At 41.1% G+C, this 22600-nt stretch overlaps 1 protein-coding gene across 1 annotated transcript in view; it reads right to left on the bottom strand.

The window, feature by feature from the left end:
* mcu (mitochondrial calcium uniporter) overlaps positions 1-22600 on the bottom strand; it is a 112834-nt gene that overhangs the window by 36689 nt on the left and 53545 nt on the right. The window contains exon 2 of the mRNA XM_062995950.1: positions 21838-21948. Coding sequence (XP_062852020.1) covers positions 21838-21948 — 111 coding nt within the window. The remainder of the gene's footprint in view (positions 1-21837; positions 21949-22600) is intronic.

The raw sequence follows: 22600 nt of genomic DNA, 5'->3' as shown, positions 1-22600 counted from the left end.
GGGCACCAGAGGCACAGCGGTCTAATACGCAAGCCTACCACCGCTAAGATCAAAGTTTAAATCTCTGCTGTGCTATCGACCACCCAGGCACCTACATGGACACACAACTGAATGTGTGTCTTTTTTTCTTTTAACCCAATCTACTCACAAAGAATTTCAACCTAGCTGTCGGTGCTGCCGGCCCCCACCTCTACCTGCCACTGACATGCTGCCACCGACTGTATGGGTGGATGGGTTTGTTGGACCATAGTCGAGCAGGGATTTCTCATTGCTCCTGCAATCATGGCATCTACTAGGTGGTCAAGGCACCTGCACAAAGGGTGATTGATCAGGGATGGCAGAGCGTGGCTCTTTGGACACGATCATGCAATCCCCGTCTCTGGCAGGTTAAAAGAAGCATGTCAGTGGCTAGTCGGAGGTGGGGGGCAGCAGCAGTGGGAGCAAGGTTGCCGCTGGATACGAGTACTGTGGGTGAAAACTGGGGCAATTAATGAATAGCAAGGAGGGGGGAAAAACGAGTTTATTATACTGTGAAAAATGTATAACACTAGTGATTTTATTTAATGGTAGTCACATTCTAAACAGCATGTTGGTAATATGATGTGCACTAGCCGTGTAACAGTAATCATTTGATTGAAACCAAATAAAATACAGCAACTAGAATTATGTCTTTCTGTTCCGAGATATTCGTGAGCACCTGTTTGAGGAAATGCATGTGTGGAAACCACGGTAGGATAAAAAAAAAAAAACAGATTATACACAGTGACTAATCATATTAATTGGAAATACACACCGACTTACAGCAGCTCTGTAAAACGATACAGAAAAATAAATGTAGTTAGTTAAATGTGTGTCATGAACCCTAAAACTTGGCCAAGTGAAACAGCAGATAATTAAAGTTTGTCTCTCGGATTCCCGATGTTTAAAACACACCCACATAAACGTACACACAGAAACACACAGTCCCACAAACACACAAACGGTGTCGACTGTGGAGGCGCTATGACAGATGCTCTACAGGCTGCACTGTCGGGAGGATGTTGGTTGATCAGGGTTAATGCTGGATGATGATGAGACACTTAGCTCTCCTCCAGCCTGCTGGCTCACTCCTGGCACACAGATACTTGAGACTCGAAGCTCAGACAGCTCACACTGTTTACTAGAGAACGATACACACCGTCCCCTACTGGCATCCCAACAACAGTATTCTCAGAGTGATCATTCTGCCATTAGGTTATCTATTAGCCACAGCTTCTGCAATTAATTCTGTGTTGTTTTGCAGTGAACATCATAACAATGAAGTAAACATAAGCACTAAGGGATGTGTTTCAAAGAGCATTAATAAAAAACAATATTAATGCCCATATTTATGTGGACACGCAATTACTGCACCAGAACATGCAGGGCTGCAGCATCAGAATCAACTAGCACTGCAGTCTTTTTCCCCTCATGCCCTTTCTTTAAAAAAAGCAGCCAATATTTAAAAGCACAATGAAACAAAAAAGCAGCAATTAAACCATTAAACCCTACTTCACCTTACAAAGGAGACACTAGAGGAAATCAATACTCATGAGTGTGTGTTAGCATTTTGCCCAGGATCGGTGTGGGACTGATTTATTGTCTTTGGTTGTGGTCGTTTTATCTATGACTGTGCAATAATGTATTCCTGTTACGCAGCTGTGCGATGCAATTATGATGTATCATGCTTTGAGACTGGCAGGCATTCGTTTTGAGCAAAATAAAACCAATCAGGAATTTATAGGATAAGTCAGAAAGATGCCAAAGCTTATGAATTTTATGGTTGGCAGACAAATTACAGGCAATCACAGGCGTGTCAAACAAAAGACTTACCAGTAAATCAACCAGGAGAAATACTGCTTAAGACAAACATTAAAGGTGAGGCATTTCCTCTCCCACTGGTTCACACACTTCTTGGTGCGTGGACACACCCTAATACAACCACACATCATTCCCGAATCCTGACATTTGTTGGGCTGTGCATTTGTCTGTCAAACTGGGTGCAGTTTAACCTTTTGGATTAGTCAAATTAGGGCTGCCGCGATTGGTCGACCTAGTCAACTATGTAGAAATTAAAAAGGATCATTTATAAACAGTGTTTCCATTCATATAACCATTCATATGATTTCCCTTAGCAGTACTTGCTGCGTGCATGACGTAAGTTACTGGTTACACAAGATTCATCAGTTTAATGTCATGGACAATTTTGTGTCTCCTATTCACCTCACTTGCATGTCTTTGGACTGTGTGAGGAAACCGGAGCTTACGGAGGAAACCCACACAGACACGGGGAGAACATGCAAACAACACAGAAAGGACCCGGACTGCCCCACCTGGAGATCGAACCCAGGACCTTCTTGCTGTGAAGCGAAAGTCCTACCCACCGAGCTGCCCAAATACATTATCTAGTTTAAATATTCATTTTACGTGGTACACTGATCTTGATTGCACATTTATTGGTCATTTTAGGAGCTATACCTACTACATAGATACACACAGCAGTTATAGAATTATCTGCAGCTTATTTGCTCTGTACAATCTTTTTTTCTCCTGTCTACCTCATCCATCAATGAACCCGGGGACCTCTAAATGATCAGATGCTATTTGGGTGGTGGACAATTTCCAGCACTGCTATGACCTTTAACATGCTAATGATTATGGTACAGTGTGATGTGCTGGTACTGATGTATCAGGTGCAGCAGCATATGTGGGGTTTTAAATACTGAGTAAACGCATTGGCTTCTTTATTAGGAACACACATCCTGTTTTAACATGTGTGTGTACAGATACAGACATGATATAGTCTTTACCTTGCAATCATATTCATCTGATCTTATGTAAGTGAACAGTTAGGGATCACAGGATCCCTGGCTTGTTTGAAGCTCTATTTCTTTTCGAGGACTGAAATGAAGGTGTTCAAACATCCCAGCAATGCTGCTCTCATGCCAGTTTGACACACACTACCATGTTAGGGTAACTGCTAAGAATAGTTTACCATAGTGTACATACAGGGGTTGGACAATGAAACTGAAACACCTGTCATTTTAGTGTGGGAGGTTTCATGGCTAAATTGGACCAGTCTGGTGGCCAATCTTCATTAATTGCACATTGCACCAGTAAGAGCAGAGTGTGAAGGTTCAATTAGCAGGGTAAGAGCACAGTTTTGCTCAAAATATTGCAATGCACACAACATTATGGGTGACATACCAGAGTTCAAAAGAGGACAAATTGTTGGTGCACGTCTTGCTGGCGCATCTGTGACCAAGACAGCAAGTCTTTGTGATGTATCAAGAGCCACGGTATCCAGGGTAATGTCAGCATACCACCAAGAAGGACAAACCACATCCAACAGGATTAACTGTGGACGCAAGAGGAAGCTGTCTGAAAGGGATGTTCGGGTGCTAACCCGGATTGTATCCAAAAAACATAAAACCACGGCTGCCCAAATCACGGCAGAATTAAATGTGCACCTCAACTCTCCTGTTTCCACCAGAACTGTCCGTCGGGAGCTCCACAGGGTCAATACACACGGCCGGGCTGCTATAGCCAAACCGTTGGTCACTCGTGCCAATGCCAAACGTCGGTTTCAATGGTGCAAGGAGCGCAAATCTTGGGCTGTGGACAATGTGAAACATGTATTGTTCTCTGATGAGTCCACCTTTACTGTTTTCCCCACATCCGGGAGAGTTACGGTGTGGAGAAGCCCCAAAGAAGCGTACCACCCAGACAGTTGCATGCCCGGAGTGAAGCATGGGGGTGGATCAGTGATGGTTTGGGCTGCCATATCATGGCATTCCCTTGGCCCCATAACTTGTGCTAGATGGGCGCGTCACTGCCAAGGACTACCGAACCATTCTGGAGGACCATGTGCATCCAATGGTTCAAACATTGTATCCTGAAGGCGGTGCCGTGTATCAGGATGACAATGCACCAATACACACAGCAAGACTGGTGAAAGATTGGTTTGATGAACATGAAAGTGAAGATGAACATCTCCCATGGCCTGCACAGTCACCAGATCTAAATATTATTGAGCCACTTTGGGGTGTTTTGGAGAAGCGAGTCAGGAAACGTTTTCCTCCACCAGCATCACATAGTGACCTGGCCACTATCCTGCAAGAAGAATGGCTTAAAATCCCTCTGACCACTGTGCAGGACTTGTATATGTCATTTCCAAGACGAATTGACGCTGTATTGGCCGCAAAAGGAGGCCCTACACCATACTAATAAATTATTGTGGTCTAAAACCAGGTGTTTCAGTTTGTACATGATTGACAAACTTAATATAAAGAGCAGAAATTGTATATGACCAGTAGTTACACAACAAACTACATGACTAAGAGAATATGCGATTATCAGATTTTTGGGGGAGTGATGGGATTGATCTCATAACAACTATTGTACTGTCACATTTACACCTTTGCACCCTTGATGTGACATGGGAAAAAAAGAGGGTTTGACTAAGGTTTGCCAGTGCTTGGGTGGCACGGTAGCTCGGTGGGTAGCACTGTCGCCTCACAGCAAGAAGGTCCTGGGTTTGATTCCCAGGTGGGGCGGTCCGGGTCCTTTCTGTGTGGAGTTTGCATGTTCTCCCGGTGTCTGTGTGGGTTTCCTTGGGAGCTCCAGTTTCCTCCCACAGTCCAAAGACATGCAAGTGAGGTGAACTGAAGATACTAAATTGTCCATGACTGTGTTTGACGGAGGAAACCCATGCAGACATGGGGAGAACATGCAAACCACACAGAAAGGACCCGGACTGCCCCACCTGGGGATCGCACCTGGGGATCGAACCCAGGACCTTCTTGCTGTGAGCTCTCTGGTCTTGCTCTCTGGTCTCTGTAGAGCGAGAACTCAATGCCAGTGAAAATGAAAACTGCAGCTTTATTTTTAGAAAAAAATGTAATCATGTTTGTAATTAAAGTCGCAAGATTAGAAAAAACAAATCCATCCATTCATATATTAACTGTGCTGTTTGTTAAAATTAATCACTCATGTCCCCTGTCATCTTCAAATTACCTCCAGTGTGTATTCATGCATTTAACCAGCTTATAACAATGTCAAACAATTTAGTTAAATTACATTGGCTGCTATTTAAAGACGCTTCAGTTTCACTCCAAAGCAAACAGAACATGGGACTAGACAAGAGCACTTCTACGTGCAGTGGGCGAGCTAATGAATTTATAATGTGTCAGTCCTAATTTTACAGTACAGCAAAGGTCAATATGGTCATAACTTTTACTGAATCAAGGCTTGCTTGCTGGTGTGAAGTGAGTAAATAAAAAGGTGCCTGTGTGAGCAGTAAAAGCAGCCCACAGGAAGGTATTAAAAAGGTTTAATATAAAGTAAAGGATTTAGAAGCGCTGTAGAGATTACTGTTAACACTACAAAGATTTTATGTTTGTTTTTAAATGTATCCATTATTGAACTGAAAGTAAAGAAATAAAGAACTCAGGTGCAGGTAAAACTCTTTTCCTGCTCAGGTGACTCAGGTAGAGTGATATAACATGGCTGAGATCTCAAACTTTTGAGTTGTACACAGACATGATTGGCTATGTCTGAGGGTGGGCGAGCCAAAAGGATTCGGCTGCAACAGCAGCCTGTGCTGGGTGGTCAAAGACGCCTGAACAGAAACAGGGAGTAATGAAATAAAATGATAAAGTCAGAACAGTGGTACCTTGTAACTCAACGTCATTTAAACTCAAAATCTTTGAAACTCAACACCCTTCGTTGAGAAATCTGTACCCTTAAACTCGACGTGTGTGCGACTGTTTGGCTTGAGCGGTGCGGTAAAACGTCCTGCGAACATGAGACGAATCTGCATTTGTGTGGAATAACCGTCAAATTTACTCTGAAATCTCCACATGTATCTGTGTTTAGCTGGATTGTTCTCCTGTTTCACTTTTAAACTTGTGTTACAGCTCGAGGTTCTGAAAAAAATTGTGAGAATCAGCTTTTCTGAGAAAGTCCAAAGCACATCATTAAAAAAAAGCATAATAGGCGCCCAGGTGGCGCAGCGGGATATTCCGCTGACGCACCAGCACCGAGTTTCTGAACCTCCCGGTTCGAGGCTCGGTGTTGCCACCGGTCGGCTGGGCGCCATCTGGCGGGCATAATTGGCAGTGCCTGCAGGGTGGGGGACCGGACTATATGTGGGTGGGTGGGTCTTCATGCGCTGTGTAAGGACCCTGATTTGCAGAAGAGACGCCCGTGCAGAATGCACGGACGAGAAGAGGAGGGCTGTACACGTGTAAAGAAGGCGTGGGGCAGCGGCGTGCTCTCCTTGGATGCAGGTCTGGTGTGCCTGTTAGCAGCGGAAGACAGATTGGAAGCGCTAAAAATTGGGAGAAAACTTGGGGAGAAAATTCGGAGAAAAATAAAAAGCATAATGTGACAATGTACTATAAGAACGACACAGGAACACTAAACCTCTCCTAATTATTACTGCTCACAAGTTTTCTCCACTAATTAAGAAGCATAAGGAAACAATAAAGAAATAAAGGTTAAGAGATTTTATTGTATTGTCGATTGATTTTTACTGTTTTTTAATTGTATTTCAGTGTTTTTTATATTATATTTGTGTTATTTTCAGTGTATAAGTGTCAAAAACAACCCTCTTATTTTACATTAGCCTAAAATATATAGTTTCACGGGACCATGAAACGCATTAACAGGCTTCCCAAACATTCTTATGGGAAAAAATACCTTAAAACTCAACATCTTTTAAACTCAACGCCACTCCCAGAACCAACTGACATTGAGTCTTAAGGTTCCACTGTATATTAAAGCTTTTCCTATCAACATTACTGTAGATGTTATAAGATGATAAACAGAGTTTTACCTTTATACTGGTGATGAGGCAAAACATAAATTGCTTTAAAAAGGGCAGTGCTGCTTGCCTTGCAGCTGTGCTACCATGAGCATCACAGATTTGCCACTCTAATGATCAGCTTTTAGTGCTTGCCACTGTGCCCAAAGTTTACCTGATTGATCTATGACCCAGTTTGCTGCTGACCTTTTCAAAGCACCACAAATGAGACGGATTGTTTATATGATGTAGTGAAAAGCAAAGCGCAGACCTGTCAGAGAACAACTGAATATCCCTGTTTCACAAAACCCTGAACTGTGTAATTCAACCTTAAATCCAGCATGACCTTGTGAGGAAGAAATATGGCATAGCGACTGGTGAGCTGTGAAATGTAAAAATTAGGTTTGCTTTTTAAATATCAATCCCACAGTTCCACATGTTTTAGGCATGTGTAGTTGTCTTTCCTTGGTGTATTTGGGGCATTCTATTAGGATGTGTTTTATTGTAACAGGTGTTTGGCAGGGTTGACATGGGGGGGGGGTTTCCCCTTTTACCAGGTGTTGGTGGGTTTCTCTGGTGTGGTATTATGTAAATAGCACTCTAATCATTCCAGCATTCATTATTTAAATCTTATAAATGTGTTTTGAGCCCAGGTGGTGCAACGGTAAAAACACACACTGGAACCAGAGCTGGGATCTCGAGTACATCGTATCGAGTCTCAGCTCTGCCTGCCGGCTGGGCTGAGCAACCACATGAACAACGACTGGTAACTTGTTGTTCAGATAGGGGTGGGATATTAAAAAGCCGAATAGGGACTCTAATGCGATTACGACCTCTGCTGGCTAATTGATGGCACCTGCACAGAAGTGGGAAAAGAGTGCTGTCAGGGTGTGTCTCTTTGTACACAGTGCTGATCCGCATTGCACTCGTCAAAGTGTAGGTGACAAGATGCATACGGCATGCTGCCCACGTGTCGGAAGGGCTTCGTTCTCCTCAATCGGAGCGGGGATCGGCACTGGTGGAGAGTAAGCATGACGCAATCGGGCAATTGGACGCACTAAAAGGGAGAAAACGGGAGAAAAATGCATAAACAAAATATACATATACAAAAAATATATAGCAGAATGCGTTTATACAGAGCAGACTCCTGCACACTGAAGGTGGGTTGGGGTACGTGTCAAATCAGTGCTTTTTCTCTGTACAGATGTGTGGCTTTGCTCTCAGTTGGAATCCAGTGGTTTGAAATGAATTAAAATGGCGTGTATAACCGACAGCATTAATCAAACATCCCTTACTTGAACTATTCCAGTTCTTACATTACTAACATTAATGGACTGAAACCTATTACTGTTCAACCATCAATCTAAATGACACTTGTTTAGATATCAATCAACTTAATGCACCTTATTTACTTTAATGCCCTTGAACTTAATGTAACTGAAATTTACTATTCTTTTTATTCAGCCGTGTACAACCTGCTGCAGGTTTCATTAAACAAAGCTGACTTTTATAAAGCTGTATCTGTGAAAATCAATATGCTGCTAAAAACTTTATTTTCCTCTTGCCAAAACTATGTCCTATTTCAGAAAAGTACCAATTCCCACCACTCTGCTGGTTCCAAGCTCTCATTTTAGGGAAGATGCCCAGATAAGACAAAAACGGGGAATGAAAAACAGTAGGTTTTAACCCACCGCATCCGCCAGGAACAAATGGGCAGCACTTCATCACCTGCTACCCCCCGTTCACATCAGCATCCAACATCCAGCCATGAAAGCATCCATCATCTGTGCTCTTCATAAAATAGTCCCCAGCATTCAAGAGCACACAAGCACACACCGTGGCGTTAGCTTTCTGCTGCTGATGGAAGCTCTGTATTGGGGTAGCTGTATTTCTTTCAGTACAAACAGACACAGTTGTGTACATTTGGTAACATGTGTGTGCGCCTGAAGGTGACAATAAGCTCTCTGGCTTCAGGCCATATTAGAGAGCCATTATTATGTAAACAAGACAGCGTGGGCACCCGATACAGAAACATCCCCACGGCCGTGACTACGACAACACACATCCTTTCTCTTGCAAGTTGAATACAAGACAAAGCCAGCTAAAGAGACAATAAGATGTATTTTCATGCTGGCAAAAAAAAGTCATTGAAGGTTGGATAAAGAAAGAGGAAAAGCTTCTCTGTAATATTTAATATTCGAATTTTGCTCAAGGACGTCTCAAAGAGTCGAGTTCCCTTGTGCTAATCTGTATTCACTCAGCCTTTATTCCTCTCTTATCACATCTTTAATTTACTGTCTCTCCGATAGACTGTCAGCACAGGAGCGGACGCTAACCTGTACGTCTGAGGCAATTAAATTGCATGTCCAAGCCATCACAATTTTATTCGGCTCTGCCTGGTGGGACAGTCATTCAGTACGCTGATAAAATTGAGTCACAATAGGGGGTGTTATTATTATTGATTTATTTTTGTTAAGGTATTGCACCACAACACTTTATATCCAGCCGTATACTGGACTACAGACAACCGCTAATGAATTCTGGCTTTGAATTGGAATCCATACACATGGGTCTTTAAAGGTCCACAACTGGCACCACATTCCTCAAACAAAGTAAAATCACTGTGTCAAGTGAATTAAAAATATTAAAATTACAGTTCAGCCTAGCAGTGCCAACGGCTTTCCAGATCCTTGTCAGCATCTTGCCAACCAGCTGGCTGTGCTGATAATCACATAAAAAATAAAACAGCAATCAGTAAATATTATGAAGCTTTAGGTAAAACTGAGTTATTTGTTTCTAAGCAATAGCTTCAATAAATTTTAAGGGATAGCAGACGTGAGATTTTTTAAATGTATAGATAACTGTTTTGTTTGTTTGTTTATTAGGAGTTTAACGTCATGTTTTACACACTTTGGTTACATTTATGACAGGAACAGTAGTTACTCATTACACAAGGTTCATCAGTTCACAAGGTTACATCAAACACAGTTATGGACAATTTTCTCAAATCTCCAATTCATCTCACTTGCATGTCTTTGGACTGTGGGAGAAAACCGGTGCTCCCGGGGAGAACATGCAAACTCCACACAGAAAGGGCCCGGACCGCCACACCTGGGGATCAAACCCAGGACCTTCTTGCAGGTAACAGTGTGTAAGGGAGAAACACGCCTGATTGGGCACCAGTCCCCCCTTTAAACGTAGTCCCCCCCAAACATAGTGAATCGCCCAACCGATATGATACCTGGGTTCGAATCTCAGCAGTGGTGGGCTAGTGTAATAGACCACTGCACCACCAAAGAACGTTCTCCTATACACAGTGAAATTCTCCTTGGGATTGACCTTTTATTAATCTAACTCAACAGGATACTGTAAGCATCTTGATTTGGATCCTCTATGATTGTAATTGCATAAAAGAGGCAGTCTTTCAAAACGGGTAGAGGTCACAACTGGTGACTGGTGAACAAAACGTTCCCAGGTTGTTCTCTCCAAATTATATCTGTAATTATTGAGTGAACACGACACATTTTTTCCTGACCACTGCTGCCTGTTCCAATCATTCCATTTTGTGTTTGTTCAGAGTTTCATTTACTCTAGTGGAGATCTCCTATATAATTATGACAGGCGGTCATAAACCCACTACAGCCTGACCTCCAACCAGGTCTCCTTCCAGTAATCATCTAAAAGTAAAGATGCAACGTGACTGGCCCTACAATAAAATATGGCAAAATGAAAACTATTAGACCCTTGAACCTAAACAAATTCTATAACAGAAGCAGTTTGGGACTGTCTGTGATTTGCTTTTAGTACTGTTTGAGTTACAATTAATTCCCCCTAAACAGGTTTCTGAGAAGTTTTAGCTCAGAAGATTTTTTTAAATACATTCCTAAAGTGATAATTATAATAATAGTAATAATAATAATAATAATAATAAATTAGCCTGGGCTTCTATGAGCCTTGTAGAATACAAATTTATAGAACGCAAGAAGCCAGTTTGGCTGCCCTATGACACAACCTACACAGACCTGCACCTAAATCCTTGGTGCTGCGTAAAATGTGGGCCACCGTGACACCCACATGTGTAGCAGCAGCATTCAAAAGCAGCACGAGTGCACTAACCTGGTTATGACACAGTTTGCACATTTTATTATTATTAAAAGACGTCAAGTCGATTCTGACTGCTGTGTTTCTCCAAAGTATGTTGTCGTCTGTTTGGGTTTTAGGCTTCCTAATGGTTTATTCATTGTTCCTCTAATTGTATCCATCCATCTTGTTTCTGGCTGTCCTCTTCCTCTCTTACCTTCAACTCACAATTAAAGCACAAGCTGCGTCCGGAATCGCATACTTCCATACTCAATAGTACGCGAAATGAGTACGCGAGAGCGGTTAATATGTCCGAATACACAGTATACACAAAGAGGTACGCGAGAAGTACCCGCATGACCTACTTATTGGGCAGCCATGTTTGAGTATGCAAGCGATGCACACTTGCGGTCCGTTAATGTATCCCATAATGCAACTGGAGCTGCGTAGTAATAAGAAACAAGAAAGATAGCGGTCCTCTGTTTACAAGGGTAAGAAAGATAAATAAAATAAAACATTTTAAAGACGAATAAATAACAAAAACACGATAAATATCCAAAAATTTGGCGAGTGGGGTTTGTAATGAGTCTGTAACCATGGTGATATTTCGTCATCACTTGACGTTGAAAAGATAGCGGATGTAGTGCGTAGCAGTGTTGTGTGCATACTGCATACTTCTGTACTGGAAGTATGTACTTTTTTACCGGCAGAGTAGTGCATACTTCCTCCAATCTAGTACGTACTCTGTAAGTATGCGATTCCGGACGCAGCTACAGTTATCTCTTCTAATAAAATGGTTCTCCTTACAATGTGTACAAAATAAGAGAGCTACAGTTTGGTCCTCTGGGAGCTGGATGGAGAGGTGAGGTTTGATTCGTGATGAACCACTGAAAAGACCACAGTCTGGACAATTCTGTTCTTTGTTTCGAGAGACAAATCTAAACATTTAAAGATCTTTTCTAGTCTTTAAATGTTTTAGCTGGTTATATATGGTATACATAATTCATCCAAGTCAGCAAAAGCTGCCCACTACTTTAAAATCTCCATCAATGGTAAAGTTAATGGTGTTTCTTGTTTTCATGACTTTTTCATATTGAGCTGAAGTCCCATCTTTACAGTTTTCTTTACCTTTCCCTATAAGAGAGCCTATAGGTGTTCTGAAACTAAATATTAACCCTTTCATTACCTGTCCAGAGCCATGATCTGACAATTCAATGTCTGATTTATACCTTGCCCTTTTAATTAGCCTTCATGTAAAAGGGGAGCATGTGTCAGCACCATAAACACTCCTCATATGTGCATTAATTTACACCCCCCTTCCCACAAAGATGACCAATTAGCTTTCATAGTGTTGTGGGTTAAAAAATGCTAAAGCTGAAACTAACTGTTTTTTCTGAAGAACTTTATTGAGAATTGAAAAGTATCAGAATCGACCAGTGTCTGTGTGAATGGCAGCATATCCGTTACATGTTACATTACTTATTTACAGAAAGCCCAGCAGGAATTTAATATTAGAGCACAAACATCCCTTGATGAACAACAGTGGCAGCCCCATAAGTATATGACACTCCAAGTTATAGAAGAACAGGAATAATAATAATAATAATTTATAATCTATATTTTAGGTTTTTAAAATATCGTATTATTTTAAATAAGTTCTAAGAATTTATCTGTAATTGCAAGGGATAAAAAACACTTGGGGAACAGTTACTACACAATCTAATGGCACTCTGCAGCGCTCTAGAAAGCCTACACTCAGTTTGTGTGTGTGTGTGTGTGTACAGTGTATGTTTGCTTGTGCAACACAAAATAAATGTGATGGAGGCTACCCTCATCTAAGCGCAAATAAAGCATCAGAACATGCAGAGCTTCCAGACATGATTCAGGATCACACCATATACGGTGCTGAAAGCCACCGAGTTTACCGAGAGCAAAACAAACACACAGAGCACAGAGATCAGGAACGAGTATGTCTCTATAGTTCCCTCTGCACTTTAAAACCAATCAAGTAAGTAAAGAATGGACTGCAGAGATAAAGAAAACAGACTGAAATGAAAAGGGAAGAGAAAGTAAAAGCAGGCATGAATAACAGAATGATCCATAATCTTTTCTACTCTAATGCAAACCTTTTCTAATCCAATCCTCCTAGCTAAAAAGCAGCATATATGTTCCTGGGTTCATTTTCCAAGCCGTTTTTCCTGCGGCTCTTCTCCTACTCCCGGCAGGACTGATAACCTGTCAGCACAGCCCGGGCAGAGCCTCAGCTCCTAGAAATCAATGCCACATCTGGGACTTCACTACAGCACTGCGGTGAAGAGTGGGCTGGAAGGGGGGTTGAAACTGAGGGGTAAATAGAGTAGGAGATGGATGGAAAGGCTGAGACACAATCTTACTGAATGTCTAAAGAACTGGTGATACACATTCATTTGAACCACGACAGGCTCGAGCTCGATATTAAATTCCTATCTGTGCTGGATTGTTTCAAAAGGTATTAACAACTGATCAAGACTCATGTTTCTACTAATTCTATCCCAAGTCTACAACATGGTGAGTGTTATTACATGAAGAAATGAAGGCTCAGAGCTTTAGATTGGAGTCCCACAGCCATAATGACGTAAACAATAGCAAAGACAGCATGTAGGGTCCTCAGCATTTCAGAACGTGTTGTGAGAAAGCAAGAAAAAGCCATTAAGACCCCATTCTTTTGAAAAAGACCACAGGACCAAATTCAGGCACACCAGATGATTGGACTATCCTGCACAATTTCAGTAGGCTCTAGCAAGCACAGCGTCGTAATGAGGGAAATTCCTGAACATATGCATACGTGAATGAATTCAAAAAGTTCATTAGTTCTTCTGTCTATAATTACACAGCCAGCCGGGTGTCGATAAGGATGTGCAAAATGTCCTTCAAATATTATATCTGGGGGTAACCATCTAGATTTCATTGTATTTAATTTGTAAGTTTAGTAATAATAATAATAATAATAATAATAATAATAATAATATATGGCAGATGGAATGCCTTTATATGCCATATATATATATATATATATATATATATATATATATATATATATATATATATATATATATATATATACACTGATTAGCCATAACATTAAAACCACCTCCTTGTTTCTAGACTCACTGTCCATTTTATAAGCTCCACTTACCATATAGAAGCACTTTGTAGTTCTACAATTACTGACTCTAGTCCATTTGTTTCTCTGTATGCTTTGTTAGCTCCTCTCATGCTGTTCTTCAATGGTCAGGACCCCCACAGAACCACCACAGAGCAGGTATTATTTGAGTGGATCAGACACAGCAGCGCTGCTGGAGTTTTTAAATACCGTGTCCACTCACTGTCCACTCTATTAGACACTCCTACCTAGTTGGTCCACCTTGTAGACGTAAAGTCAGAGACTATCGCTCATCTATTGCTGCTGTTTGAGTTGGTCATCTTCTAGACCTTCATCAGTGGTCACAGAACGCTGTTGGCTGGATATTTTTGGTTGGTGGACTATTCTCAGTCCAGCAGTGACAGTGAGGTGTTTAAAAACTCCATCAGCGCTGCTGTGTCTGATCCACTCATACCAGCACAACACACACTAACACACCACCACCATGTCAGCGTCACTGCAGTGCTGAGATTGACCCACCACCCAAATAAAACCTGCTCTGTAGTGGTCCTGGGAGAGTCCTGACCATTGAAGAACAGCATGAAAGGAAACTAAAAAAGTATGCAGAGAAACAGATGGACTACAGTCAGTAATTGTAGAACTACAAAGTGCTTCTATATGGTAAGTGGACAGTGAATGTAGAAACAAGGTGGTTTTAATGTTATGGCTGATTGGTGTATATACACTGCATGACAGTGCTGGAATTTGAAGCCACAACCTTGCAGTTGGTAACCCACAGCTCTACCCACTAAGCTACCATCTTCCAATACTACTGCTTTATCCTGCTCAGGGTGATGGTGGGCCTGGTTTTCCCAGAATCATTGGGCGCAATGCAGTAACACACCCTAAAAAAAGAACACCAATCCTTTACATGGCCTCGGTCGTGCGGACATAGCCAGTCATGACAGTATGTAGATGCACAACCAGCCAACAGCACCACTGTGGATTCAATCCCAGGATCCCTGAAGCAGTGACTGTAGGTTGGCACATGCCCTTTGTGACACAAGTAAAGTTGCCAGTCGCTTCCTTTTCACTCTAAAGCTACAGATAGCATTCACATGCACTGGACAGCACACTTTGCTTTCTCTATTTGCTTTGCTTTACCCGATCCAGCCTTACCTTCCTCAGACAAGGTCAACTGTGTTTGCTGGTCACCAAACTAGGCAGATGGCACTGTTAAGACTCAAACCTGGGTCTGAGTGAGAATGGGCTAGCCCACTCTTTGTGTTGTTGACATTTTTATCCATCAATTCCAACTTAATCCACCATAATAACTAAATAAAGACATGATTTTACAGTTGTTCAAAAATGAATTAAAAATTGTATTATTATTGGCCTTCCTCTCCTCCTCCTGCCTGGCAGCTCCACCTCAGCATCCTTTTCCCAATAAAACTCTCATTCTTGATCTGCACATTCCCAAACCATCTCAACTCCTCTCCTTAACATTGTCTCTAAAACATCCTACCTGAGCTCTCCCTCTAATAAACATGCTCCTAATCTCACCCTTCATCGTCACTCCTGAAAAGAATAGCGGGGAATCACAGAGAATCTACATCCCTGTCACCTCCAGCTCCCTCTTTTGTTTTACTGTCAGTGCCGACGTCTTAAAGTTATATAACATAGCAAGCGTCACTGCTGTATTTTTCCTTTCACTCTGGAAGACGTGTAAACAGACAGAACTATGCCACTGGTGTAAACGCATGACAGCACTACAGCACTAGCACAAACAGATAACCATACCATGACACTAGTATAAACAGATCACACTGCCCTTAGCTTAAAAAAGATGATTGTACCTGATTGGCCAACAAAGAATATTTTATAAAACAACATCAACAGTGAAAATTAAATGAGTAATGTGCCTTCCCTCTTCTCTAAAAACAACAACCTATAAACAGTACAATTGACTGGTAAACCAGCACCAATTTACACAAACACATCTGATGTGAAGATGTAAAGCTGCAGCAAAATGACTAAATAATAAGACAGATACGTTCACACACTTTATGGTTTAACGTCGCATCTGTTCTTGTACTAAGCTTATTTTCCATCAGCTTTAATCAACTTATGTTTAACAAACTAATGCATCACAACACATACACAAGCCTAGACTTGCCGATGTGCCTCTGTGCTTTTGTTTTTATAATTAAATACAATAAAATTATTTCTCAAGATCCTATTAGAATAACCAGAAAATTGTTTATGAAAAATCCTGACACTTCATGACAGGACAGGTAATGTACTAGTTACACAAGATTCATCAGTTCAAGTTTATTGTTAAACACAGTCATGGACAATTAAGTATCTCCAATTCACCTCACTGCATGTCTTTGGACCGTGGGAGGAAACCGGAGCTTCCGTAGGAAACCCATACAGACACAGGAGAACATGCAAACTCGACACAGAAAGGACCCGGACCGTGCCACCTGGTAATCAAACCCTGGACCTGTGAGGTGACAGTGCTACCCATCGAGCCACCGTGCCACCCCACATACCTTGAACTTCTTTTTAAACATAATGCAGCTGGTGTGGTGGTATGTGTCAGATAAACAAGGTGCACTAGGAAGGAAAGTCCAAATGATTCTGATTAAAAGTGTTACCAGTGGTTTCAATGACCATAGGCCACAAAACAGCAACATGACATACAGGAAGTTCAGTCTTTCCCAAACTAATAAATGAATGAGTAAAAATCTTACCCAAAATAATAATCTCTTCTGGGTTATGAAGAACAAACAATTGCAGTTTTCCAATTTAGTCATTTTTAATTTCCCAGTACAATTTCTCTGCCTCGTGCATCACACCTACGCTGGCTTAGGAGAGCCACAGGGGAGCGTGAGCGTTCCTCGACTGGCATGAACCCACTGAGAACTTTCTTTAAGCAGTCAGCATCAGATTTCAACACAAAGCTTTAATTAATACATACTAGTGTTGGTGCCTTGATTAGACAGTGGGAGCCATCAGACATCACCAATTATGTAGCTTAAGCACCTGACCAGACCATGGCACTGTTGAGACCTACACTTGCAATAAATCAATGAAAAAAAAATTAACAATGAGGGGAAGGCCCTTTCCAGAATGATGTGGCCCCTGTGCACAAAGTGAGGTCTATAAAACATGGTTTGACAAGTGTACTGGAACCCCGGTGGCTTGCACAGAACACTACCTCAACCCCAATGAAAATGTTTGAGATGAACTGAAGCGTCAACTCTAATTCCCACACAATCTTGTGCAGAGCCTTCCAGACTGAGACTATCCAAAAATGAGGGCAAAATCCTCAGAGCTATGGCTTGGTAACATGTTCAATAAGTTTATCGGGTGTCCACATACTTTCGGCATTTAATAAACATGGCTTTATAGTATATTATGTAAAATATATTAACCCACTATGCACTTTCCATTCTCAAAACACACAATTCACACTAATTATCAAGTTGCCCATGAGCTGCACTGTGATGCATTAAAAAATGTAGATGAATAAGAAACTCATATGACCAGAAATACACAAGCAGACAATTTCATGAACTAACTGCGCATAAAATTGTACTTGTATGCAATATTAGCAAGCAGCACTGGAACATCCTGCTCATGTTCTGATACAACAAGAACACAATGCTTTTCATTCTGCCAACGCAGCTACGTACCAGTACAAAACATGGATTTTTGTGTGTACCAGTATGTGTTGCATGCTCGTAATGTGTGTGCATACAATTACGAGTAACAGAACAATGTGCTATGAAGTGTATACACGTTGAATCCTCAAATCTGATTGATCAGAAGATGTTTCTTCATTTTCATTATGGTGACATGGCTTTGAAGGTCAAAGTTGGGCAGTGTCTAACTTTAAATCCCTTGTTTAGAAACACTATTGCAACAGCTGTTCCACAAAAGACCATTGCAGCAGTAAGCACATAGCCATATATTAACTCAATTTAAAACAAGACTAATTAGTTATTTTGTTAGTAATGTTTTCGATTTATTTAATGTATGGCCACATGTTCAATGACACAAGTGTCCGACCAGTTTGTCATGGTTTTAATGTATTAAGTGCATGGTTACATGTTTAATGATGCGGTCTGATGTAATGCAGGTGATTTTGGCCGGCTTGCTCTGTGGCAGAGTCAGAGATCTAGGTTTGTAATCAAGCTTTCTTGCAATGCTTGCAGCTGCTTCAGAGTTTAGGAATATTCATACCTTATTTATCCTAGTAATTTAACTGTTTGTTTTGACTATATTTTAGTTTACTTCAATGTTTGTCGCAAGGACTGGACCCCTGAAAATTTTATTGTCTTAAGAGGAATTGTCTTAAGAGAAATGACAGGTGACATGCCTATCCATTTCAGTGTGTCTATGAATTAGAACTCTACTGTAAAACTAATTTATTTATGGGTACAAACAAAGCAACCTGGACCTGGACCTGTGGACCAGATGCTTTATAGCATCAGCAGTAAGGTGATGTATCTGCACTGTATCTGCTGTTACATTATGCTTTTCACTGTATGTCACAGAACTGCTTTCAACATACAGACAATAATAGTAAAGCCAGTAGAATATAAGCATGAAATCTGATTTTGAATTAATATTCTGTGTTTTTAGTAAAGATAACAGGTCTTAATTGCAAAATGGTGGTAAAACCCTAATCGACAGCCAAGTAAGCCTGTGTGTGGACGCACAGCCAGGTCAATAGCACCATCTGTGATTAGAGCTGTAAGCAATTAGGACCAAACAGACAAGATAAACATATGCTAGAGGATTTTACACTGGAGCTGAACAATTTGCTTTGAACAAAAAATACCTCAGAAAACTAAATAACACAATTTCTAAAACTTTCAAACGTTTCCTTGTGTTCTGTGGTGTTAAAACAGGGACGAGTTATAAAAGATTTGTGTAGCCTGTGTTAATTTTGTGTTCAATTCCCAGTCAATTCTGCAGTGAATTTTGCCAGACTAAAATCTTGTTACAGATAATGGCTGGCTGTTTCATATGACTGCTTGAAATAACCCGGTTCAATACATTTTACATTAAAAAAACACTTCAGCCAAGGTGAGATCATTTTAGTTCTACACATAAGAGCACCAGACCTGATTTAAAAAAGCCTGGAACAACTTGTATTGTTAACCCATGATGTGACATTATTTTCTTTATATATATATACAGTATATACATATAAAGAAAATAATGTCACAACATGGGTTAACAATACAAGTTGTTCCAGGCTTTTTTAATGCACTACATACGGAGAGACACATCCTGACAGCACTCTTTTCCCGTCTCTGTGTAGGCGCCATCATTCAGCCAGTAGACGTCGTAATTGCTTAGTTATGAGAGAGCCCCTATCCGGCTTCGATATCCCACCCCTATCTGAACAACAGGCCAATCGTTAATCATGTGGCTGCTCAGCGCAGCAGGCAGGCAGAGCTAAGACTCGATACAATGTATTCGAGATCCCAGCTCTGGTGTCCCAGCGTGTGTTTTTACCGCGGCGCCACCTGAGCGGCCGTTGTGACATTATTTAACCAAGATTTAAAATGCTTAGTCAAGTAAAGCCTGTATGAAATTTAGAATAAATTAAGCTTGCCTTGAGTTCTAGCTCTAATGTGCTGGAACAGGAGATTTGTACATTCTCAGAGTGTAGTTTCACAGTATAAACCCAGCACTCCACAATTATCATCACCCCTGGTGAATTAGCTTCATCTCAACTCGAAATAATGAGAACAATACAACATGTAACAAAACCACATGAGCCACAACTTGTGCACCCCCAGGAAATTCTTAGGAACATAATGTAAGTGAATGTTCTATCTATTTTTGACAATTTTGTACTTTTTTAAGCTGAACAGTGTCTAGAAACTCCAAAGCAGTAATCGATTTCCTCTTGCTTCACTGTATATGAGGTGAAACAGAGGTCAAATTCTCTTCAACATGGAAAACAAAATTTCAATAAGGCAAATGCGTGTTAAACTCAGTCAGGAAATGGCTATAAAACAATAGCTATTGCCTGAAAAGGCCCAAATCTACAGCTGATCATTTAAAAGTTCAAATCAAGGCGCTCGGGTGGCGCAGCGCTAAAACACGCTAGCACACCAGAGCTGATATTTCCAACTCGTCGAATCGAAACTCAGCTCTGCCATCCAGCAGGCTGGGCGCCTATATGAACAACGATCGGTTGTTGTTCATATAGGGTGGGAGCCGAATGGGACCACATAACCGATACAATTACGATCTCTGCTGGCTGATTGATGGCGCCTGCACAGAGACAAGGGATAATGCGCTGATCAGGGTGTGGCTCTTCCACATATGAACTCGCCTTGTGCAGGTGAAAAGATGCAGTCGGCTACTGCACACGTGTCAGAGGGGGCATCTGTCAGTCTTGGCTCTCCTTGTGCAATTGGATAATTAGATATGACTAGATTGGGAGGAAAAGGGAGGGGGGGGTTAAAATCAGCTAGAACTGTGACAAACTTGCCTTGATGAGGATGCAAGTTTTGCCCCAAAACACAGTGCAAAGAATGGTAAGAGAGGCAAAAAATCCCTAAAGCTTACTGTTACAGAGTTACCTGAAACAAATCTTTGGTCAACAAACCCACCATCAGAAGTCACCTTCATGCCAACATATTATTTGGAAGGCTTTGCCAGGTGTCTTTCCTGTCATCTAACCGCCAACATAAGCACCTGTAGTTTGCTAAACGCTACAGGGACTGTGAAGTTCTATTGTCAGACAAAATTAACATTTCGCTTTTTTGTAACAAACACTTAGGATGCGTTTGGCATAAAAAGAAAGATGAGCACTGTTAAGTACGGTGGAGGATCTATGATGTTACTGGACTGTTTTATCCTCAAAGGGAACCTGGGAACCTTGTTAGGGAACATATACATTACATTTACATTTTTGGCATTTAGCATACGCTTTTATCCAAAGCGACTTACAGCCCTGTGAATGTATATTGTCTAAGCAATTGAGGGTTATGGGCCTTGCTCCAACAGTGGCAACCTGGCAGTGGTAGGGCTTAAATCAGTGACTTTTGAATAACTAGTTCAGTACCCTAACCCCTAAGCTACAACTGCCCTAGCACATAACATAATAAACTCCATGAAGTAGCAGGGCATTTTAAATCTGTCAAAATCTGTCTTCCTCTGCCAAAAAACTAAAAATAGATTGTCAAAATGTTTTAGCAGACAATGATCCAAAACTTATGTCTACATCAACACAGAAATGGTTTACTGAACACAAAATCAAGCTTCTGCCATGACATCTCAGTACCCTGATTGAAAACCCAGGGGAAAACATGTGCTAAAGAGCTAAAGAGGAGAGTGTTCAAGATAAAACCTAGGACCTTGGGCGATCTGTAAACATTTGGTAAAGAGGAATGGTCTCAAATTCCCTCCTCTGCATTCTCTATCTTCGTATTAAAGGAGACGACTAAGTGGTTTTATAAGCAAAGGTTGTTCAAAGAATTAAAAGCCGGGTTGCCAAATGATTATTACTTGATCAGGGATTAAATAAAAAAAATTTCGGAGATTAAGCTTGTTCACTAAACAGTGAATTTCTTATAACCCTTTTCACTCACCCCTGCCAGAAGTTCCAATAATTGTGGAGGGGACTGTAAATATTAATATTTATACATACATCCTGAAACTCAGCTGCAAACATATGCACAATTGTAAAAGTAAGCTACACAATTCCTCCCAGCAAAGCATTCCTGATTATGTGCTGGATGTCCCATTTCTTCTCCTTGCAATAATGTGACACACTAACCTGGGTAGGCAGGGCAGTTCGAGGCTGGCTGAAGAGTGCTGGCCTCCCGGAAGACCTCAAGCTGTGTGCTCTTCTCACACTCTGCTGGGCAAATGGTCCAGACAGCGCCTCCTGTAGAAAACATTGCAACATCAGTTTAAGTAAAAAAACTATCCAATTTCACACTAAACAGTTGCAACGTCTTACGTGGTGTGTGAAAAGCTCCACAGCTTCTGGCATTTTCTGCTCTGCGAGAGAAACCAAAATATCTCCAAACCCCAAGTGTATGTAGAAAGAACAGCAAACGCCTAGTTTCTCTCTGAGCATAGCAATCAGACCAGCAGTGCTTTATCAGAGTCAGTGCTCATGGCAGTTCAACTTATAGTGAATTCATTAAGCAGATCTTACTACTGCATCAAATAAAAATGGGACAACTTATGGGGAAAATGTAAAGCATAAGAATGAAAGGTAAATTTAGTGTTTAGGTGCAAGGTCAAGCGTTTGCGAGACTTAAAAATCCTTATCATCAAAGGTAACGAAGGAGAGGATATGGGCGTGCTGAGAAAAAAGATTAGGGAAGTGAAAAAAAAAAAACAGGATTATAGAGCATTAGTCAAACAGCAAGGAGTTCTCAGCAGGTTAGACCAACACTCTTATCAACTGCCTTCAGTAACACTGAGCTTTCAAGCATCACCTATCGGACTATAGACCTGTCCCATTTATGCTTTTAGAGGATTTCTTTATCCAAAGTGAATTACTATTATGACTGATACAATTCAAGCAA

Source organism: Trichomycterus rosablanca, chromosome 5, assembly GCF_030014385.1.
Source record: "Trichomycterus rosablanca isolate fTriRos1 chromosome 5, fTriRos1.hap1, whole genome shotgun sequence".
Lineage (NCBI taxonomy): Eukaryota > Metazoa > Chordata > Actinopteri > Siluriformes > Trichomycteridae > Trichomycterus > Trichomycterus rosablanca.
Note: the sequence above shows the minus strand (reverse complement) of the source record. Positions and strands in the feature narration are given on the sequence as shown.